The sequence below is a fragment of the Coenobita brevimanus genome, chromosome 40 (genome assembly GCF_032717465.1).
Source record: "Coenobita brevimanus isolate Jiangsu-jjx chromosome 40, ASM3271746v2, whole genome shotgun sequence".
Taxonomy (NCBI): Eukaryota; Metazoa; Arthropoda; class Malacostraca; order Decapoda; family Coenobitidae; genus Coenobita; species Coenobita brevimanus.
The window spans coordinates 65,568,794-65,593,569 of NC_136993.1; the positions used below are offsets into that span (position 1 = coordinate 65,568,794).

A 24,776-nucleotide genomic window follows, 5' to 3' on the forward strand; every position below is an offset into this window, starting at 1 on the left:
TCTCTCTCGCTCTCTCACTTTCCCTCTCGGTATTCTTTTACTGTGAGGTGAGTTATAGTCGCCTCTTGGGTTATGGAGTTTTGTTGTACAAAGTTATATGAAGATGTGCTTGACAGCGTAACGTAACGTAACCGTGAACCACCTAACTACCCTCTCCTACTCTATCTCCGACCGTTTTCTCGGGCTCTCTGCCCTTACAGTTGCTTTCCCTACGGTTATATACCAACCAGTGCACAGGTGTGTCTTTGTATGATACATTTCCATAGGTAGTTTTCCATGACATCAGATAACTGGCTCAAGTTGGTTATAGCCCGCTGCATGCTGATGAAATACCTGTATTATCTGGCTTAAAGAGTTTGTGATACATCGACATTCTTGAACTAGAATATGTGTTCAACTTTCCTTGTACACCAGACATGACTGATGTAAGTGTTACTCATGTGAATACCAATATATTAATGTCTGTGATTATTACATATTGTCACAACATAATAACGTCTACATATTGCTCGGTCTCGCAAAGCTGTCATACCTGCGACATATAAACACAAATTATATTCATATTACAATCACTTTGTCAGCTAATTAAGTGAAATACATAATACTGCCAGAGTAACATGATTGTGGTAATACTGTAATATAATTGCAGTAATCATAATTGTAGTCATTGTAGTAATATTATTGTAACATAACATAACTCTACATGTATAATAGACATATAGACATATGTAAATATTTATACAATAGCAATATCATAATAATACAATGGGAAGTCTACAGTAGTCAGTTATATACATGCTATGGACTTTCTCTCTCTCTCTCTGTAAAGACTATACTGTGTGTAACCCATATTTTGTTATTATATATATATATATATATATATATATATATATATATATATATATATATATATATAGATAGATAGATAGATAGATAGATAGATATAGATAGATAGATAAAACAAAATTGATGATATGTAGGGTTGGCGGTGGTACTGTCAAAGACGAGGAAGAGTGGCCATCTTCAGTTTGCCACAAGGGCGTGGGAAGTAATTTCATCTTGTGCGGTGTTTGTGATAAATGGGTGCATAAGAGATGTATTGGTATCAGAGGTAGACTGAGAGATAATTCTGATTTTATGTGTACGGTATGTCGGGTAGAGCAGGTGGAGATCGTCAGAAGTGAAAGAATTGAACTTGCTGGTGGATCTCTTGAGTGTGTGGAAGAGTTTTGATATTTGGGAGACATGTTGTGTGCTGGAGGTGGGGAGTCTGTGGCTAGGGTGAGAAGTGGTTGGAAGAAGTTCAGGGAGCTCTTGCCTCTTCTGACATTGAGAGGATTCTTCCAATGTGCTAAGGGGTCTTTGTATGCAGCATGTGTTAGGAATGTAATGCTGTATGGTAGTGAGACCCGGACGGTAAAGGAGAAGGATATTCACAGGCTCAGACGTAGAGAAATGACAATGATTAGATGGATATGTAGTGCGTCCCTGCGTGCAAGGTCAGGAGGGGTTGGGTTTACGATGGAAGAGCTGAGAGGTAGGATGGGGCTGGAGTGTATTGCTGTTGTGATGAGGAGAGGTAGATTGAAATGGTTTGGACATGTGGAGAGGATGGGGTGAAGAAGATGAGAAGGGTTAATATTGGGGGTGGGGTTATGAGGTTTAGTCCGAGAAAGACATGGGACGAGGTCATCAAGTGTGACTTCAGGGTTAAGGGACTAAACAGGGAGGCTCCAATGGATTGTGCAGCATGGGAAACCGCCATTAGGTGACCAAGGCCGATGCATGGAAGCATGTTGGAGCCTTTAAAAACGAAACGAAACGAAACGAGATAGATAGATAGATAGATAGACAGATATTTAATATTTACTAAGTTTGTCTCCTTTGTGCAGAACACTTCTTTAACAGATTCCAGGTTAGCAATCCTGGCTTTCATTCTGTACATGGCCAATAGTAATATAGCAAAATTATATGATGGAGAAAATTACAAAGATGACTGGAGCCATGTTGTATACATTATATGAGTTGAAAACAAATCTACTGTATTCTTCCCAAAGTTGTATTGTCAGATTTATTAGTTGCATGGTTTCATACTTGGGTGGAGGCAACTTAAAGTGTCCACTTATATTTAAGTTCACCCTAGGTAATGGTTGAAAGTGCTTATGTGTGTGGCTGAGAATAGCATAGTGGTTTTTAGTGGGCAAAGTGGATAGTGTAGGTGTTTGAACTGCACAGTAATCTGGTGATATGTATAAACCAGATGCTGATGTATGGGCTGGAGGTGTGTCTGAGTAAGTCACAAAAACTGGTGTATTTTGAGGGAAGTAGAAACGCTGTGAATGTCCAATGCATAGATGATGGATGAGTTTATATGGAGGAAATGTGAAGTTGCAATGATGAAGGATGTCCTTATTTTTTTATGATACCCAATTCACAAGGGACTGACTTAACTGACTGAAACATGAAGATGTACTCAGGACAAAGGTGAAATACATGTATTGACGTTCGACCTTTATGTTCAGTTGTTGTTCCACTAATGAAAGTGACAGCGTTCTGTTTCTTGGGGACTATGATGACTTCTGTTTTGATGTTGATAGTGACTAATGAGTATTTTTTTTTTTAAGAAGGAAAAGGGTATAGGCCTATTTGACAGAATGTGGAAAAATAATGTGTTACGAATGGTACATGAACTACTATTGATCTTGGTGTGAATGTTCCCTCCAGTTATGGATAATAATTATAAAATCAGATTTCTTTCCTCAAACAAGGGCTTCAAATCATGCTTATGTATGCCTTGACTAATTATTTGACAAAGATTGTGAATGGGTAGTAAGTTAATGGTGATCCTTCCATTACTAGCATTGGCAGTTCCTTTCATGAAAGACTGATAATGAGCTGTAGCATTGCCTAACTCTAGTATTATGTGAATATGTTCCATGATCACTGAGAGGTGTTGGAATATTGTATTGTATCCCTTTCTCCATATTTTCTAGAGTCGACTTTTCTGCCGTTCTTAGGTTCTTTACAATCGTCAGCATTAAGGTGTTCTGGGTACCAGCCAACTAATGCTTGGAGACTGCAAAAACAGAATATGTAAGACAATATCCTTGTGAAATAAATAACTACTCTGTACTACAAAGAGACTTTTAATAATATTGTTATCTGAGGTCATTGTTACCCAGATGAGGAGTGATTTCGTTAAAAAAAAAAAAAAAATTAAGCTAGAAGGCTGAATTATCATACCCACCTGTGATATAATCCTGAGCCATTTATCAATCTGAGGTGTGTATGGGGCATCATGAGGCAATGGCCAGCCCATTGAAGCCTGTCGCAGGTGTTCCTTGCCTAGATAGAATGGGGAAGTGCCGTCTAGTTTAGCAAAATAACGGGATGATAATAACTGCAGGTTTATGGGGGTACCAATATGAGCACTCCTGAAATAAATACAAAGGGAGAAAAAAGTTTAATTTCATCCAATTACTTTTCACACCTGGAAATAGCATGAGGTACGATATATAAAGACAGCACATACGATACTAGAAGAAATATAAATAGCATGCTCAGTAGAATGGGTCACATAATCATTCGTGCATCATTCAATCCCCTGGAATCCTAGCACCTCGTCACATGCCAAACCTTCTACATGTTTTTTCTCCTTCAAATTTAGCTGCCTAATTCCTTTTCCACTGATTGTTAATATATAGAAAATGTGAATGGTTTACTCTTGCAAGTATGGACATAAATAATGGTTTATTTTGGCTCTTAATAGGAAATATTTATTCAGCTGAGAGAAATATCGACGCTGAAAGGATTAAACCATAGCTGTCCAACACCTTACTTTTTATTTTCTAGTTTTCAAGTCTTTTCCTTTCAAAGCCTCTCCTAATTCCTTTACTTGGAGGATGCATTTTCTATTATGTTCTACCTATAGTCAGATCACTGTATGCAGCCTGGTAAGAAGATATTATTAAAACCTGTAACTTGCTTTTAATTCTCTAAAGATCTTCAATATACTCGTGTGGGGATAATCAGATGATAACATAAGATATATTATGAACAGATATAGTATGAAAACTAGCTTGAACTATGGTGATTTACTTCATGGTTTCATAGTTTAGATATTTCTGCCACTAACCATGAATATTTTAGTGCAAAGGGAATCATCGTGAACACGTTGTATTTGCCTTCTGTAATGCCTGATAGTACTCTAAATTCACTTTGGATGATGTGTAACAGACTTAGTTCATGCAGCAGGGGTCACTGTTTAAATAGCCATTGTGGTCCGTATTCTCATCGGCTAATAAAGCTCCCCCCTACACGCCGGGGGTTTCCCGATGTCACATGCTCCTCCCTACAGGGGTTTTGTGATTTTGGAAAAAAATACCTTCACTTCAAACCCTAATATCTGCCAAACTATAACAGCTAGAGAAAAAAATAGATACATAAGACTCATCAACTCGTCCTCTTTCAAATGAAAGTATCCCCATGTCTCCAGGTGGTCCGGTCGATGAGTAAGGATAAGTTAAAGTTCAAAGGGTGGCAGGAAGACACTTGTAGCTATACATGTCAACCAGCATTGCTCCGCACCCAAATTCATGACGGCTATACATGTCAACCAGTGCGTAGGGGTTAACACCATTTCCTAATCGATTTATTATTCTTAATACGCCTTACTATCATACTATGTCTTAAACAAATCCTTTAAACATTCCCATACTCTGCACGAATTACAGTCAAAAGGATACTAACCAGCCACATTCAAAATTAAATAGCAAAGGGAGAGGTGGTAAGGAGCCCTCCTTACCTAGCGGGAATAGGGACCTGTGTCTAAAAGAGATACATTGCTTTGGGGGAATGGACCAAATATAAAACAAGTACTTTTTTCATTATTCCGGAAAATCATAGCAGTGTGTTTAGCTGCAATTTTTACTTCCAATTTTGGAAGAGTTAGTCTCGAAAGAGTATAGCAAACTTTCGGTGATTCAGAGCCATAGGCAAAAATGTGTATACACCATAAAAATTACAGATATAGAACAAAAAATCTTCATAAGTTTATAAATTCGTGTTCCCATAGATTTAGATTTCAGACTATTGCCAGGAATCTTTCTGAGGACATTATTACAAGACATATTAACACTCTACAGAACTATGCTTTGTCTCCTTATAATAAGTAATTGTTTTAAGTAGTTACACCACATGGAAATCACTGCTATATATGTTCGATAATAAATACAATAGACAGGAGCACTGGAGAGACCCCTGTGTTCTACTATTACCTTTAATTCGGTGACATTTGACTTTATATTCTTACTGTGTCCAAGAAAAGTCATTCAGGCATGGAAAGATCTTTCGAACAGGTGAGGACAGATTGGGTATCCATTTACTCCTTCAGGATGAGAGATCTCACTAAAGCCAAACAGTGCCGTCTGGAGGAAGCACGCATAAATGAGGCTTAAGAAATGGAACCTCTGTGATAGTTAACATTATCTATCTCTTGCTGAGTTGGTAGAAAGGTGGTCTAGTATTGGCAAGGATGCAGGTTCAAACCCATGGCTGGGAAGAGGATCAGTTTATGGTTCTGAATTTTCTTAAAAGCAGATTTTACTAATTACCCTTAACACCTGCTGACATGCCATAAAAGCAACCTCATTTATACCAATACAGCAATTCTGTATGAGACAGGCTTAGCATGTTTTCAGTATGGACGGCAGATGTTACAGCCAAAGTGGTGACATGTGGAGTTGTATGGTACAGTGCATAGTGGGACTGCTGGGCCTCAAGGAACGGGATCTGATGCTTACACGTACAGTAGAGTAGAACACATAAAAATATATAATAACTTTTCTGACAGTAACTAAGACGATGTACAATATATGGTACGTAAAGTAGAGCACCCCAAAATAATTGAAAATGCTAATATTTTTTTTCTTTGATTTTATTTTTCATTTTTTCATATACAGCACGTTTTTTTTTCTACTGCAAATCTATGTGAAAAACGTTCTACATACATAAAATATTCTCATGTATTATTCAAGCAACCCAATAACTTTTATTCTCTCATGTCAGTCAGTGTATCTCCCAAATACCAATCAATTATGCAGTGAGTTATACGGGTATCAGTGTAGGTTAAACCAACTCACTTCATCTTCAGAGCTGCGTTGAGTCCATCCATGAGATCTCCTCCCATGACTATCAAGTTCCCAAGTTCTCTAAAGGCACTTGATTCAGAGTTAACAAAGAATACCCTAGCTGCAGCACCAAAAGATTCGACTGTCACTCTGAAATAAATGTATGAATAAAAAGTATTTAATTAGTATTACAACTGAGGCCCCTAGATTAACATAGCACTAAAACTTAACGTCAAGATACAAGTATTATTATTTCAGATTGTGTCCCTCCCGGTGCCGGGGGGGGACACAATCTGGCCACACTACAGGGTGGAACTACTACTCTGCGGCCAGGTTGTGTTAAGAACAATACTGCCGCCGTATTCTCTGCGTGTCGTAAAAGGCGACTAAAAGGGGCGGGGTGAGGGGACTAGAGACCCCCTCCTGTGTTTGTTAGCTCCTAAAAAGAGACAGGCCAGAGAAAGGGATGGGGGATTGAGTTATCCCCGTACCCTGAAGATTGGGTCTATGAATGTGCGTGGATGTAGTACGATTGAGGCTAAAAGCGAGAGGAGAATATTTGTGAGATGAAAGTTGGATGTGTTAGCTTTGAGTGAAACGAAGATGAAGGGGAAGGGTGAGTCTATGTTTGGAAGTGTGAATGGAAAACTGTCAGATGTTGACAGAGGATGGGCAATAGAACGTGTGGCCCTGTTAGTGAGTCCGGAAGTACAGCAGCGTGTGATTGAGTGGAAGGAGGTGTCATCGAGACTGATGAGGGTGAAAGCGAAATTTGAATGTAAGGTGTGGGTGTTTGTTGAGTGCATTTGGGCCTGGTAGTGAAAGGGATGAACAAGAGAGGGAGTCTTTCTGGAATGATGTTGATGAGTGTCTCCAGAGTTTTGGAGTGAATGTGAATGTGGTAATGATGGGAGATCTGAATGCTAGAGTGGGAAATTTAGCAGTTGAAGGTGTAGTTGCTATGCATGGTGTTCCTGGAAGAAATGAATATGGGGAACGATTGATAGGGTTGTGTGTTGAGCGAGTGATTGTGACTGGAAATACTCTGTTTGAAAAGAAAGATATTTATAAATATACATGGGTGAGACAGGAGGGTGGAAGGGTTGTTGATAGAGCTTTGATGGACTATGTGGTTGTGTCCACGAATGTAACAGGAAGATTGTTGGATGTGAGAGTTCTGAGAAGGGAGGGTGGAGGTATGTCTGACCAGTACCTGGTGGAGGGAAAGTTAAAGGTAGGTAAGAGATGGTTGAGAGCTAGGAGGATTAGGTGTGGCAGGGAGGTTTTGAAAGTGAGTGAGTTGGATAAAAGAGAGAAAATGAGAGAGTATCAGGAGAAATTGAAAGATGAGTGGAACGCAGTGAAAGATCAGGAAAATGGCAGTGTGGAGGAGGAATGGCAGTTGTTTAAGAGTGCTGTGGTGAGGCATGCAGAAGAGGTGTGTGGTGTGAGAAGTGTGGGTGGTGGTGTAAGAAAAGGAAGTGAATGGTGGTGCGAGGAAGTAAGTATGGCTGTGGCTGAGAAGAGATGTGCATATGAAGTGCGGCTGCAGAGCAAGGATCAGGTGTCATATTAGAGGTATAAGGAAAAGAGGAATAGGGCAAGAAGGGCTGTGCGTGATGCTAAAGTGGCAGCAGATGAGAGGTGGGGTAGGCAGCTGACTGAGAATTTTCAACAGAATAAGAAAATGTTCTGGAAGGAGGTGAAGACGGTGCGAAAGAAAGAGTCTGGAAAGGAAGAGTGAGTAAAAGCAGAGGATGGAATGATGCTAATTGAGATGGATGCAGTAAAGAAGAGATTGACAGATTATTTTGAAAGATTGATAAATGTAGAGGAGGAAAGGGTGGCTGAGATTGTGACAGATGGAAGGGTACAAGGAATATATGTGTTGGGACAGTTGAATGATTCTTTAATCACAAAGGAGGAAGTGCAGCAGGCAGCAAAGGAGATGATAAAAGGGAAAGCTGCAGGTATGGATGGGTGTGCTGTGGAATGCCTGAAGAGTGGTGGAGCAACTATTGTTGACTGGTTAGTAAGATTGTTGAATGTGTGCTTTGTGGAAGGTATGGTGCCAGTTCACTGGGCAAGTGCTTGTGTGGTCCTGTTGTATAAAGGCAAGGGTGATAAGTATGAATGTACTAGCTTTAGGGGTATAGGTCTGTTGAGTGTTGTAGGTAAGGTGTATGGTAGATTGTTAATCAAAAGAGTTAAAGAGGTTACAGAGGGAGTGACTGGTGATGAGCAGTGCAGCTTTAGGAGAGGGAGGGGATGCGTGGATCAGGTGTTTGTTGTGAGACAAGTGTGTGAAAAGTACAGTATTTAGCGAAAGGCAAGGATGTGTTTTGGGCATTCATGGATTTAGAGAAAGCGTATGATAGAATTGATAGGGAGGCTTTGAGGACTGTTTTAAGATTGTATGGACTTGATGGTAGGTTACTAATAGGGGTGAAAAGTTTTTATGTAAATAGTAGAGCGTGTGTAAGAGTGGGAAATACTGTGAGTGATTGGTTTCCCGTGCGAGTGGGGCTGTGGCAGGGATGTGTGATGTCGCCTTGGTTGTTTAATATTTATATGGATGGTATTGTAAAGAAGGTGAATGCAAGAGTTTTTGGTGGAGGTCCGAGTCTGGTGAGTTGATGGTAGAGAGTGGCATCTGATGCAACTGCTGTTTGCAGATGATATTGCACTGGTGGCTGATTTAGAGGAGAGATTGAGACAGTTGGTAGAGGAGTTTGGAAGGGTGTGTGAAAGGAGGAAATTGAAAGCAAATGAGAATAAGAGTAAAGTGATGAAGTGTACGAGGTCGGTAGATGGTAGGGGGATGAATATACTGCAGTTTTGAATGGTGAGTTGCTTGAGGAGGTAGAGTGTTTTAAGTATTTAGGGTCATATGTTGCTGCGGATGGTAGAATAGATGCAGAAGTGAAGTTCTGAATGAATGAAGTAGGAAAGGTGCTTGGAGGAATGATAAAAGTGTTTGGATGTCGTTTGCTAAGAATGGATGTAGAGAAGGCTGTATGAAGGTGTTGTGGTACCGACTGCATTATATGGGGCTGAAACATGGAATATGGGTGTAGCAGAGAGAAAAAGTTTGAATGTAATGGAGATGAGGTGTCTGAGGAGTATGTGTGGAGTGACTCGTATGGATCGAGTGAGAAAAGATGAAGAGCGAAGGAGAACTGGAGTTGTTCGGGAGATGGCTGATCGAGTTGAGCAGAGGGTGTTGCGATGGTTTGGGCATATGAAAAGAATGGATAATGAGCGATTGGTGAAAAAGATAACTAGATCTGATGTGAAAGGTGTAAGGCTGACAGAGAGACCACGAATAGGATGGATGGACTGTGTGAAGAGAGCGTTGGATGCGAGAGAGATGTCTGTTGAGCAAGGAAGAGTGGCTGTGCGTGACAGAAATGAATGGAGAGAAATTGTGAACGAATAAATGATGATGCAGCCCTAGTGGGTTATTCTCCCGCATTTGGTCTGATCAGCTAATCAGGTTAGGTGCGGGTAAGGGGATGGGTCTATTATGATGTGGCAGGGGTAAACCAGCTCTGCTGTTGGGCCCTGATGTGGATGTCACTGATTGCAATGCGCAGTTGACCCTCGTGCGGTGTGGTGTGGTGAGGATCCGTCCCTTCTCCCCTTTGGGGCTAAGATGCGTATGAATGTGTTTGAATGGATGAGTAAATGGGGAGTGTGTCGTACCTCCCTTTCCCTGGGGGAAGGAGCCTAGGTATATAGGATATAGGTATAAGCTTGGCCTAATAGTGTCATCTTTGCATGTTGAATGGTAAATTGTAACAGTAAATTAACTGCAACATGTGATCCAGTCACGATGAAGAGCTATAGAAAGGAAGTAAGACATAGTATTGTCTGTTTCTGCCACTGCATTTCGTGAAATAAGCTACAAATGGACAAGAAGCTGTGTCAAGTTAAAATGAAAGAACTATATTGTTTTTCTTGGCATTTCTCTATACCGTCCAATTACTGCACATTCCTTGCATTTATCATATTGTAGTATGCAGAATAATAATGACAATATTAAACAGCTGTCTAAATATTTGATAAGCAATGAACAAGATCATTTCCACAGTGTCAAAAGATGTACAGATCTGGTCCATGTATTAACCCACCGTGTCCCGTCGGTGTATGGTACATCAGAACTTATTTTCACGCTGAGATCCAACGACGTACTGGTACCTTATGCAATTTCGAGGTCTGTCATTTCCACATTTTTCAAGTTTCGTGGGCGATTTTTGGTAGGTATACGCAAGAGACCTTCCTCTATCCACTGAGAGGCGATGACACTCCCCAACCCCACATGACCTTTGCACACCATTGTCTCGGTCACTCGCATGTTAGCAGTGATCCAGTCAGGACATGGCATGCCACAGTCTCTCCAATGACAAAATTCAAGCCGCCCTTGATGCCTTCACAGGTGACAGCAATATCCCAATCAATGACGATGTGGAGGACAAGGATTATGTGGCACTGGAGGAAGAAACAAGCAGCAGTGATGAGGAGGTACTGCCACCAAGGAAGGTGCAGTATGTAATGTATCGCAGGGCTAGGGAAAGCATGCTTGGATCCCAACCACGTGCACGCACCTCTCTCCAGCCTGTGGACGAAGGGTCGGATGAGGACGGAACAGTAGGTCGGGATGTTCCCTTGTGGTTGCGGAAGGAGAGGATTTCACTGCGGGGAGCTGAAGAGGTGGCAAAAAGGAAAATAAGGTATGGAACAATTGCTTTGTCTAGGGATGGCACAAGTGGTGGGGCAGGTGTGAGTGAAAGGGAAAGTGGTGGTCGTGGTGGGGAGCCAGCTCCCAGGCGAGCACTTGGTGCACCTGGGGAGGAAGCAGGTAGGGAGCAGCCGCTCCCCGGCACCTCTTTCACCCCGCATACTTCCCGCACTTCCTCCCCACAGCCCAATGATGTGGGGAAAGGAAAGAAAGGGAAGGGAAAGAAGAAGGGAAAAGGGAGAGGGAAGAGGAGCGCTAGTGGAAGGACGTCACTCTCCACCTTCCCAACCTCCCCCACCACCCTCTCCTCCCCATCCCGACAAAGGCGATGATGGAAACGAGGCTGGAGACGGTGGTGTGTCGTGGGACTGAGAAGATGGGAGTGATTTCTCTCCCATCATTCACCATTCACAGAGGAGTGGCTGTTTGGCTGTATCGCACCTGGCCTCCATGCAGGCTCCACCAGTATGGATTTCTTCCACGAATACTTTAGCAAGGAGTTTGTGGAGCGGTTAGTGGACCAAATCAACACGTTCACTAGTAGCCAGAGCCGCCAAAACGAGCATGAAGGTTCAACAAGCAGGCACTCCCAGCAATATAACTACCCAGTCGTGACAGGTGACATGTTCATATTCTCTTGATGAGTATTGTGAGGAAATGACAAATTCGGTCATATTGGTCTATGGACCCAATGATAAACACACCTTTCTTTGGGAAAGTTATTGGTCGGAATAGATTTCAGCAAATTCTGAGCCACCTCCACTTTTACGATGTTGATGACCCTGCTAATGCTAATAACACAGATCGAATGAGAAGAACAAAGATGGTTTTTGATCACCTGCAACAAAAGTTCTGCTCATCCTTCTATCCTTATAGAGACCTGGTCATAGGTGAGAGTCTCGTGTTTTGGAGAGGCAATACTTGTTTTCACCAGTACATACCCAGCAAGGGACACCGTTTTGGGTTCAAGATCTTTGTTATGTATGACTGTAAGACTGGTTATGTGCAAGACACAGGTGCAGAGACAGACATAACAAAAGATCAGAGCACTGGACTCTCAGGGTCTGTGGTGAAGACCATGATTGAGGAGTACCTTCATCGGGGTCACATCTTGTACCTTGAAAAATGGTATACTTGCCCCCTTCCTGCTCGGTACTTCCACCTTCATGACACCAGAGTCTGTGGCACAGTCAAGAAAAACTGTCAGCATATGGACGAGGTTGGAAGGAAACTCGACAAGAATGAGGTGTTTTTTTTTCAAAGCTAATAACATCCTCATCACCATATGGAACCACAACAGGGAAGTTTTCCTCCTGTTGACGGTACACTGCCCCCTGATGCACTGCACCTACTCTGTTGATTACCACAGAGAGAGGAGGCTACACGTCTGGAAACAAGAGTCAGTTATTGACTACACTGTCAACATAAGACAGGCTGACTAGTCTGATTCCATGATTCCAGTGTAGAATGTGCCAGGACAACATTGAAGTGGTACAAAAAGCTTTTTTTCCACCTGCTGGACATTACGGTCCTCAACGCCCACTACCTCCACGCCTTGACTACAGGTGCCTCAGAGACCTTTGAGGGGTTTGTGAGGGAGCTGTCCGGGGAAATAATCTCCAATATGCAGAGGACAGGCCCCACCACTGTCCCCACCCCGCCACTGCCAGGCAGACTCCCCTATGCCTCACCGAATGCCACTTCCCCAGCATCATTCCTCCTCAACCGAACCATTCTAGAACCCAGCGCTGCTGTCATGTATGCTGTCCCTCGAAAGTAAGACCAACCACTCAGAGAAAAGACAAGAGGTACGAGTGTGTTTAATGCAACGTAGGATTGTGCATGGAGCCCTGATTCCGGGAATACCACACCTTAGTACATTTCTGATACTGTGTGATTTTGCAATATAAGACGCTCACTATAGCAGTAAGGCCTGTAAAAATATGTGGTAACAGTTATATAAGGTGGAAAGTAGTGTAATTTTGTGGGAAAGTATTAAGTATGGTGAAAAACAGAATGTAAGTTGAAACAACAGTGAGTCATTGGTGTAAGAAATCAGAAATTTTTGTTTTTGCTGAGTGAAACAATGCTTATATTGCCTATATTAAGTGTGTAAAAACCAATATATTCTTGTACTACATATAAATTCGTACCATATGATCAAATATCTACCTATTCTGAGTGGTTTGGAATAGTTACCCCTACCATAGAAAAAGTGAGAGCAGCAGCGCAGCTCCAGAGCACACGGTACCATGTGTGGGGAGGGACATCTGTACAGTGCACTTCTAAGCTCAGGTGAGCATATTTTTTGGTATTTTCCAATGTTCCTCATAGAAAGCAGAGGTTTGAGCAAAAAAAAAAAAAAATCCCAAACTTAAGGGATGGAGGGGGTAGGGGGGTCATTAATGAAAAATCTGCCAGGATGCGGCAGGTTAAGATAGACAGTGGAAAGAGCATAACTGAAGGACTGTATAGCAGTGATGTCTCCGAAGAATAATGCATGTGGAAGTGAGTAAGGTTACAAGAGAGGTCAGTAAAAAAGTCTATTTATATACCTAGGTACAAAAGATCAGTACAAAAGTAAAACAAAAAAGTAACGTTGGAGATATACTGTATATTGAGGGATGGAATATTTCAAGTATGGTCTATGTGCATGATGTATTACATGGTACTTGAGAACACCATTTGTAAATTTCTTCAGTGCTGTCCTGCTTGTGAACAGTCACGTCTGAAAGTAATGCATCGTTGGATATGAATAAAACACAAGTTGCTGGAAGAAAAGTAACTCACAGTGTGATGTGTCTGTTAACTGGAAAACAAAAAAAAAAATCATGAGAGAGTTTAAAAACTTGGATGCAGTGACAGAGCTGGGAGATAAATATAAAAAGGACCCAACACTGACTCAAATTTCAGTTTAATTCAACATCTGTGCGTCCAAACTTTTGTCCATCAATATCTCACCTGTCAACTGCTTTGACCAGCTCTTCAACTGTCTCGGGTCTGGGAGGCAGCCTGGGGAGGGTGAGGGAGGCGATGAGGCTGCTGCGATATGCTGTGCCCACCACCAAACTGAAGAACAACCAGGTGCCGACCAGGATGTGGTTGGATTGGCTGGTTGATAGGCGGCCATACAGTCCTTGACCCAACAGGGTGCCCACAGACTCCAGTACCACCAACCCAGTACTCAGCACTCCATGCTGCGTTTGCCACACTTTTCTCCTCGTGATCTGTAAAACATTCATAGACACATTATTATATGTACACTGATATGAGTAAGTTGTTTCCTTATTGAATCATGGGGGCGAGTAGTAATGTTTCCTCGGTGGAATGGTTTAGACAATACCAGCCATGAAAAAAGCACACCTTCGGACATCAGACACCCTACCATCAGGAAATCACATAATCCCAATGATTTCAGTCATACTCTTTTTTTTTATTGTTTATTTCCTTGAGCTGCTTGACATATCCACTTTCCTAAGGTATTTTTTTTCTTTTTCTGCAATTCCCAATGAAATTTTTTGGCTACATACTGTACGCTCTGAAATAGTGAAAAAGCCTTGGAATAGTCACATACTGCTTGCGATGAAGGAATGATGGATTATTCATATTCTCAAATAGTTAATCTGATTAGGAATGGCTAAAGTTCTTGGTACCCTGAAAAAGAGAGACAGGAATATAACTGTATGAAAGAATTCATTAATAATGCCATGCAGTGGTTTCATGAAATCAACAAGTTTAAGGTACTCTACTACTTACACGACAGTGGCGTTGTAGAGGGGGCTGGGCATGACAAGTAATAATCCGAACCTTCGTTCTACTCAGCCATACCATTAACCCTTACACCACGGGCATGTTTCCCAATGTTTTGCGTGTTCCGCGGGGTTATTCCCTCCGACAGACTCTCAAAAAATATTTGCCAAAAATCAATTATTAGTCCTAGCATATTAAAATTAAATATGCTTATGGCACATAACATCAGCTATCTCCTGGGATGTTTGTTGAGCCTTCGTCGATTACCGTAGGACCTGTGGAGACCTCTGACGTTGGGTAACGAGGTCTCCACTTTACACTTCCTGACAACCCGTAATATGATTACCACAGCCAGATATAAACACTATAAACACTTCTCTATGATTATCAAATAGTTTGGGATCCATACTTAAAAAAAAAAACACACTGTGAAAGCAATGAAAATTACGAGCGCGTATGACCTTCCCACTTGCGCTAGTTCGCTGTTGGTATTCTGTCGTTTATTATTCATAAAACCCCTCACACTTTATATTTCTATAACTATATAACACTTATATATATCTGGAGTCTCTATCCATAAGTTTCCTTCAGTAGTACTAGTTTATTGTCACTGAAGTCTTTCAATTTTTCATTCAGTAAAATACGTAGAGAGCCACGGATTCACTTTCACTGTTATAACATCAAGTATTTGTACTCATATTCTTATATTACTAATTACTTACATTTCTATTTACATTTTCTATTGTATTTTCAATATTTACTCTTCTATTTTACTTACACTATGTTATTCACTGTCTCTTTCAGTAACATAAAGCTATATTATACCGTTCAATCATATGTACTGTACATCCATTGCTTTCACTTGCTATTTGCACATTATTTACACATTATTTTCCTTTCCCACTTGCACTTTTAGAACTGCTTCTGGCCGTGGTAATCAAAGAAGCAGGTAACGCAGAGGGGAACCAGGCACTCAGCGCACTGCCAAGAGGTGCGTTTGTGCTCAGGTGTGCGTCGGGTGGTATGTGCACACACCTGGCACCTGTGGATCGCAGTCTTCCTCTTGCCTGTGGCAGGCACTTGCACAAGTCTGTGCCGATCCATGTACGCCCTCTGCTCAAGTCTGTCGGGAAGTGTTACCGGATGGCGCCTTGGAGTTGCTGCTGTCACCCTACCATATCTTTCAAGCAGCTGCTGAACACAAGTCCTGGCGAACAACCTCAGGGAGAAGGACTTGGGTGGCTTGACCTTCATCTTGTACAGGATGAAGGCGTTCACCATCGTCATGTCTATGAGATGCAGAAAAACTTTCCTGTACCACCTAGTATTCTTCCTGAGGCAGTCAATCTCTCCAATCATCATGTCGGACTTGTCCACCAGCCGCATGTTGATACTGTAGTCTAACACAGCATCATCTCACAGGTTCGCCTGTCCTACGGTCGACCTTCCTACTGTCTGTCATTTCCCCCTTATGTACTGTGGTGAGCATGTTCACGACCCTCTTGTCATGCCACCGTTTTGCCAGCATCTTCTCAGACTTGCGTAGGTGCACGTCTCCTCGCTGCGAGGTTCCTGCCTCTGGGAATTTAGGGAAGTGGGCACGATTACTCTTCACAGTGCCGCACGAGCCGATGCCGTGCTCTGAAAGGTACTTGGCAAGTTTCGGTGCTGTATAATAGTTGTCTGTATACAGCACATGATTCCCACCAAAATACCTTTCAAGGAGCACTTTCACTACACAAGATCGATAGTGCTGGCTGAATAAATGACGAAGTCAAGGATGTACCCCGTCTTACAGTCGCACAGTACAAAGAACTTGATTCCAAAGCGATGGCGTTTGCTTGGAATGTACTGCACAAACCTAAGATGTCCTCTGAACAAAACCAAGGATTCGTCAATGACAACCTTCTGAAAGGGGTGGAAGAATGACATAAACTTATCTTTCTTTCTGCTCAGAATCTCCCGGATCTTCCAGAGTGGGTCGGTTTGGGAAGGTACATCATTGTTGGCAAAGTGTAGGTTTCCCATGATGTTCCGGAAGCAATCTCTGGCCATGTACTTCTTGAAGGTGGGTGAGGGTAGTAAGGGGTCCATGGACCAGTATTCTTCCAACTCATGCTTCTTTGAGTGTGGCATGAGAGGCATGAGGGCGAAGAACACATACAGCTCCTGCACTCTCAGCATGGACCACTGTTGCATCCTGGCTGCACCTGTACCACTTGCAGCACGTTGTGATTCATACCTGTTGGTCTCATCACATATGTGCTGCATGACTTCGTCATCGAGGAAGGCCAAAAGGAAGTCCACACACTCAGCATCCTCGTCAAGAGTGAAGGCAGGCTGTACTCCTGAGGAACTCTCGTCAAAATCGGGATGTTCAGGGACAAAATCGGACCCTTCCGTCCACGCGAAGGCGTCCAGGATTCCCTGTCGTGGTGGTGTAGGGTGGGTGAGGGTGGAGGGTGCTGTGAGGCAGATTTATCAGGTTCGAGGTCACTTGCACTGATCCTGGGTTGCCGTACAGCACTAGCAGCCCTTACTCTACTAGCAACTCTACTTTTACGGGTCAGGGATTTACCACTTCCTCTACGGCCTGCCTTCACTGTTGATGCTGGTGGTGACTCCGACGACAAAGACTATGGAGAAAATTCAGCAGAAGAAGAGGAAGAAATGAGTGAAGTGAGGCTTGGGGAATGGGGAGGTGAATCAACTCGGGACTCATGGTGGGCTGGGTCATGCGGGGCCATTGTTCCGGGGCTAACCCATCGCCTTTTCACTCCCTTCCCAAATTCCTTCCCTTGCTGCACTAACGGCTCCTTTCCCTTGGAGCTAGGGATAACTTGGGACACTGAAGCACTCGTACTAATAGTTTCTGGCACGATTTCCTCACCCGGCTCATCACACGAATCCCCTGAAGGGTTAAAGTCACTATCCATCATCACCATTGATAATTCGGCTAGTTCACGTTCCACTGCAGAGTCACTTAGTCCTTTCCTGCTTGCCCCACGAGCTTTTCTGGGTGTAGAGGTCACGGGGTCCTTTGCAATGGGCGCAGAAGCGGCAGAAATGGCGGGGTGCGAGTGCAACATGCTTTGACCACAGAGGAGGACAAGGAACTAAATGGCGCGGCTTATCTGAGAAGGCAAGGGTTGACAGTGACAATGGGGCTGACAGCTGGTAACTTACATGCTAATAAATTATTGGTAGAAAATCTCGGCAATACATAAAGAAATAGGTAGTTCCAGGTGAATGTAAATGTCACTTAGGCTTCTCCCTTCCTTTCTGATATATATTTTTATTACAGAAATAGATTACAAGGCATAATTCAAAGGGGAAATTACCGTGGTAATGTAGCGAATGAATGCATGTGAGGTGTTGTCAGGTGATAATTAGCCAATTCCTGGTGTATACCACTATCACTTACCTTATTTTTTTGGGGTATATATTATTTTGTATAAGTATAGGGCATAGGGTTTATTTCAATGGATGAAATCTGTGGAAAAATCCAGGGGAGATTTGCTTAACGCAGTGTGGCCGGGGAGGTGAGAGGACAGGGTAATGGAGGGGAGGTAGGGAGGGGAGTCAGGAATGGGGGAAAATGGCAAAAATATCAACAATGGATGGCAGTACAGATGAGATTTGGAGTGCTGACTAGTGTTGGACATTGGCAGTACTGATAGATGATACAAGCCACCACTTGAAAGCCCGGGATAATTCAAAATAACACAGAATCACAAAAGTGACGCCGTGCGGTATGATCCATTGCGCCCGAGCGTCATAAAAGTGACGCCCCGCGGGTAAGGGGTTAATAAGTATTTCAGGGAAATGTTTAGGGAAATATTGTATAAAAACAGTAATATATATTCTTAAGTTTTTCACTGCATAAATGTGACATCATCCAAGGACAGTTGTAATTACAGTTGCAATGAAACAAATATTTTACCCCCCCTGTGGTGGGGGGGACACAATCTGGCCGCACTATGGAGTGGTACTACTACTCTGCGGCCAGGTTGTGTTAGGAAGAATACTGGCACCGTATTCCCTGCGTGTCGTAAAAGGCGACTAAAAGGGATGGGGTGAGGGGACTAGGGACCCCCTCCTCTGTTTTTTAGTTCCTAAAAAGAGGCAGGCCAGAGAAAGGGATGGGGGATTGAGTTATCTCCGTACTCTGAAGATTGGGTCTGTGAATGTGCGTGGATGTAGTATGATTGAGGCTAAAAGGGAGGAGACTGGGAGAATGTTTGTGAGAAGCAAGTTGGATGTGTTAGCTTTGAGTGAAACGAAGATGAAAGGGAAGGGTGAGTCTATGTTTGGAAGTGTGACTAGAAGATTGTCTGGTGTTGATAGAGGAAGGGCAAGAGAAGGCGTGGCCTTGTTAGTGAGTCCGGAAGTACAGCAGTGTGTGATTGAATGGAAGGAGGTGTCATCGAGACTGATGTGGGTGAAAGCGAAATTTGAACGGGAGTTGTGGGTGTTTGTGAGTGCATATGGGCCTGGTAGTGAAAGGGATGAACAAGAGAGGGAGTCTTTCTGGAATGATGTTGATGAGTGTCTACAGAGTTTTGGAGTGAATGTGAATGTTGTAATGATGGGAGATCTGAATGCTAGAGTGGGAAATGTAGCAGCTGAAGGCGTAGTTGGTATGCATGGTGTGCCTGGAAGAAATGAAAATGGGGAACGAATGATAGGGATGAGTGTTGAGCGAGAGATGATGATTGGAAATATGCTGTTTGAGAAGAAAGGTATTTATCAGTATACATGGGTGAGACAGAAGGGTTGTGTCTAGGAATGTGGTTGTGTCTAGGAATGTAATAGGAAGATTGTTGGATGTGAGAGTTCTGAGAGGGGAGGGTGAAGGGAAAGTTAAGAGTAGGTATGAGATGGGTGAGAGCTAGGAGGGTTAGGTGCGGCAGGGAGGTTTTGAAAGTGAGTGAGTTGGATAAAAGAGAGAAAATGATAGAGTATCAGAAGAAATTGAAAGATGAGTGGAACGCAGTGAAAGATCAAGAAAATGGCAGTGTGGAGGAGGAATGGCAGTTGTTTAAGAGTGCTGTGGTGGGGCATGCAGAAGAGGTGTGTGGTGTGAGATGTGTGGGTGGTGGTGTAAGAAAAGGAAGTGAACGGTGGTGCAAGGAAGTAAGTATGGCTGTGGCTGAGAGGAGACGTACATATAAAGTGTGGCTGCAGAGGAAGGATGAGGTGTCATATGAGAGGTATAAGGAAAGGAGGAATAGGGCGAGAAGAGCTGTGCGTGATGCTAAAGTGGCAGCAGATGAGAGGTGGGGTAGGCGGCTGACTGAGAATTTTCAACAGAATAAGAAAATGTTCTGGAAGGAGGTGAAAAGGGTGCAAAAGGGAGAGTCTGGGAAGGAAAAGCGAATAAAAGCAGGTGATGGAAGGATGTTAATTGAGATAGATGCAGTAAGGAAGAGATGGGCAGAGTATTTTGAAAGATTGTTAAATGTAGAGGAGGAAAGGGTGGCTGAGATTGTGGCAGATGGAAGGGTGCAGGGAATAAATGTGTTGGGAGACTTGAATGATTCTTTGATCACAAAGGAGGAAGTGGAGAAGACAATAAAGGAGATGAAAACAGGGAAAGCTGCAGGTATGGATGGGTGTGCTGTGGAATGCCTGAAGGGTGGTGGAGTGACTATTGTTGACTGGTTAGTAAGACTGTTGAATGTGTGCTTTGTGAAAGGTATGGTGCCAGTTGACTGGGCAAGTGCTTGTGTGGTCCCATTGTATAAAGGCAAGGGTGATATGTATGAATGTACTAGCTTTAGGGGTATAAGTCTGTTGAGTGCTGTAGGTAAGGTGTATGGTACAGTGTTAATTATGAGAGTTAGAGAGGGTACAGAGGGAGTGACTGGTGATGAGCAGTGTGGCTTAAGGAGAGGGAGGGGTTGCGTGGATCAGGTGTTTACTGTGGGACAAGTGTGTGAAAAGTATTTAGTGAAAGGCAAGGATGTGTTTTGGGCATTCATGGATTTAGAGAAAGCGTATGATAGAATTGATAGGGAGGCTTTGTGGACTGTTTTAAGATTGTATGGACTTGATGGTAGGTTTCTAAAAGGGATGAAAAGGTTTTATGTAAATAGTAGAGCGTGTGTAAGAGTGGGAATTGCTGTAAGTGATTGGTTTCCCGTGAGAGTGGGGCTGCGACAGGGATATGATGTTACCTTGGTTGTTTAATATTTATATGGATGGTGTTGTAAGAGGGGTGAATGCAAGTGTTTTAGGTGGAGGTCTGAGTCTGGTGAATGTCGATGGTGGAGAGTGGAATCTTAAGCAACTGCTATTTGCAGATGATACAGCACTGGTGGCTGATTCAAAGAAGAGATTGAGACAGTTGGTAGAGGAGTTTGGAAGGGTGTGTGAAAGGAGGAAATTGAAAGTAAATGAGAATAAGAGTAAAGTGATGAAGTGTACGAGGTTGGTAGATGGTAGGGCGATGAATATAGTTTTGAATGGCGAGTTGCTTGAGGAGGTGGAGTGTGTTAAATATCTAGGGTCGCATGTTGCTGTGGATGGAAGAATGGATGCAGAAGTGAAGTTTGGAATAAATGAAGTAGGAAAGGTGCTGGGAGGAATGAAAAAAGTGTTTAGATGTCGTTTGCTTAGAATGGATGTAAAGAGAAGGCTGTATGAGGGTGTTGTGGTACCGACTGCATTATATGGGGCTGAAACATGGAATATGGGTGTAGCAGAGAGGAAAAGTTTGAATGCAATGGAGATGAGGTGTCTGAGGAGTATGTGTGGAGTGTCGCAGATGGATCAAGTGCGATATGATGAAGTGCGAAGGAGAACTGGAGTTGTTCGGGAGATAGCTGGTAGAGTTGAGCAGAGGGTGTTGTGATGGTTTGGGCACATGGAGAGAATGGATAATGGGCGATTGGTGAAAAAGATAACTAGATCTGATGTGAGAGGCGTAAGGCTGAGAGGAAGACCACGAATAGGATGGATGGACAGTGTGATGAGAGTGCTGGATGCGAGAGGGATGTCTGTTGAGCAAGGAAGAGTGGCTGTGCGTGACAAATAAATGGAGAGAAATTGTGAACGAATAAGTGATGTCGCAGCCCTGAGGGGATATACTCCCGCATTTGGTCTGATCAGGTAGTCAGGTCAGGTGTGGGTAAGGGGATGGGTCTGTTATGATGTGGCAGGGGTAAACCAGCTCTGCTGTCGGGCCCTGCTGCGGATGTCACTGATTGCATTGCGCAGTTGACCCTTGTGCGGTGTGGTGCGGTGAAGATCTGTCCGTTCTCCCCTTTGAGGCCAAGATGCGAATGAATGTGTTTGAATGGATGAGTAAATGAGGAGTGTGTCGTCCTGTCTTGGCTACCTCCCATTCCTTGGGGGAAGCAGCCTAGGTATATAGATAGATAGATACACCTTTCCTACTTCATTCATTCAAAACTTCACTTCTGCATTTATTCTTCCATCCACAGCAACATGTCACCCTAAATGCTTAAAACACTCTACCTCCTCAAGCAACTCACCATTCAAAACTACATTCATCTTCCTACCGGGCGAAGTAATAAATGAATAAATAAGAACCCATGTCTGCTGCCTGTTCTTACTAATATTGGTTGCATCCATGCCTGACCACTTGCATGTTTACCTTGACGAGTGTGAAGCAGACAGTCAGCATACAAGCCAATACACCGATCCACACTAGGCCACTCAAAGGGTGGTAGAAGCTCAGCCAACTGGGTGTTATGATAGGCGTGGCCATGATGAATTTAAGACCAGAGCGTTCAAAGGAGAAAGTATAATCCCATCTGGAAACACTTTTAGAATTAAGAGGCTACATTTGTAGATTTTATAGTCATCTAATTCATCTAGCCCTTGGAAAGAATTTGTTGTCCAATAATAATAATAATAATAATAATTACTATTATTATTATTATTTTTATTGACTGCTGAACGAATGGAAGAGTGGCCCACGGAATTGGGCAGAGTTGGCTGTTTGGACGTTGCTACTACTCACCCTGCCCTAGGATGGGAAAGGAAATGATGATGATGATGATAATGATGATGATGATGATGATGATGATGTTGATGATGATAATGATGATGATGATGATGATGATGATGATGATGATGATGATGATGATGATAATTATTATCATTATTATTATTATTATTATTATTATTATTATTATATTATAGCTGAAAGTAAAGTCCCATCTGGAAACACTGTCAAAATATTAAAGATTCTTTATGCTTACAGGTTTATCATCTTCGCATAACTTCATGCATCCCTCCAGAGCATTTCTTCTCCCATCAAACACTCTCAGAGTACATGATGCTATATCATTTACAACTCCATCATCATCTTTCCATCTATTTATCCTCCCCAGTCCTGGTTTCTATGTTGGGAAAATGAAGATAACCAAGAATTATGCACAAAAAATAAATTTCTATCGTAGATGAATATACAGTCTTTCTTGGAAGCACTGCCATACTATAACACACTGCTACTGATACAGTATTTTTTCTCTGCTATTAAAGAGATCACTTTTAGCAGTGGAGAACTCGATAGTTCCGGTGAAGCATCAGTGGTAGCAACATAACCATGTGATGGCTTCTTCACCTGCTCCAGCCTTCGACCCATTGAGGGGGGGCTAATAATGCAGGTCTCCAGTCGCCACTGGCCCAGACCATCTCGGGCACAGTGAAGTGGTACAACATCAGGGCTGGGTATGGGTTCATAAAGTGCCAGGACACTGGAGCCGATGTATTTGTACACTGCCTTGGAATCATTGCTCCCACTTCATAAGGCCTCAAGCATTCATTGTGCGAGAGCGAGTCAGTTGTGTTCTGTCTCCAACAGACATTGAAGGATCCCGAGGCTATTGACGTCACCGGGCCATGGGGCGCAGATGTGCGGGGCTCTGTTCATGCACGGTGCCACCCCGCAGCCCAGGGTTGCTGGCCCATGGATCCTCAAAGTACTAGGGAGATTGACACAATTGTCACCATGTGTATCGCGATGGTGCGGGCATTCTGTGAAGGTGACAAGGCTGCAATGCTCGTTCTATTCCCACAGATATTTGAGAAGAATCGGCTTCCATGCAGTGTCGTCCCACAATGCTTCGCCTGTGATGTGCACCCTGCCCCTCATCAGGAGTGTCGCATCCCTAAGCTGCAGCCTCCCTAACCCCGCACAACACCGTGGAAAAGGCTGCAGCAAGAGGCTCCCGTCAACAGACCAACTGCCGCCGACGCCACTACCACCTCTGCACTGCCCCTGGATACCACCGATTCTACATCCCCTGACAATTCCCGCCGCTCGCCATCAGTAACCGAGGAAAGGGCTCCTTCTCCCATCCCTTCCATCCACTGGGAAGGAGAGGCCCCCCTCCCCACGACTCCACCATCTGCTGCTGACGGCGAGTGATGCAAGAAGAAGAAGAAGGGGAAGAAAGCCAGGCCACCTCCAACTGCCAAGATGGAGACTGATCATCCCGTGTCTCCATCTGCCTGCACCCCCGCCTAACGACGTCACTGCGTGTTGGCACACATTCCACCCCTTCCCACCAAGACTTGCACCTACCTCAAGTCACTCTCATTCGACGAGATCTTCGAGTACCAAGATCGTTATATCAAGGCTATCTTCCAAGATGTCACTGACTTTCTCATCTGCCTGCACTTCGACAGCCTCAAGTTTGAAGACCACCACGTTGACTGCCTGCTTGTGCCCAGCCACAGCCACGCCGACGACGTCGCCATTTTAGACATGTCGTCTGTGCTAAACTTAAGTTCAGTATGCCGACTAGCACCAGCTAATCCTTTTTACTCCACCTGCAGTTTTTCACTGGCGGGCCCATGGGCCCGCTTCCACTCTGACCTGTGTCAGGTGGAAAAATCTATAACAACAACAACAGCGGAGTTAACTGAGCCCGTTTCTAACCCCTTCACTCTGGGACGGACTTTCTTAAGCTTAATAATGTTCTCAGTAATATAAGTAAATCAAAAGAAGAGTCATTATTGTGAACAAGCAAAAGGAGGTAATATGTACACAATGCAGTTCCACATTTGTAGGTAGTCAGTAGAAGAGTGCTCTAGACATTTGTGTACTGGCAGTTTCGTTATGTAGTTACTCCATTTTAACAAGTAAAACAAAAATTTAAGCATAAATTACTTTCCTCATT

The 24,776-nt window shown here is 43.2% G+C and overlaps 1 protein-coding gene across 1 annotated transcript; it reads right to left on the bottom strand.

Annotated features, from left to right (window-relative positions):
• Positions 1 to 526: 526 nt before the first annotated feature.
• On the bottom strand, positions 527 to 22,354 carry LOC145397174 (ionotropic receptor 93a-like). The gene is made up of 5 exons (XM_080270371.1): positions 22,241 to 22,354; positions 13,831 to 14,096; positions 6,141 to 6,278; positions 3,248 to 3,434; positions 527 to 532 (listed from the first exon to the last, which is right to left on the bottom strand). The coding sequence occupies exons 1-5, from the start codon at positions 22,352 to 22,354 to the stop codon at positions 527 to 529; spliced, it is 711 nt and encodes a 236-aa protein (XP_080126497.1).
• Between the last annotated feature and the right edge of the window lie 2,422 nt (positions 22,355 to 24,776).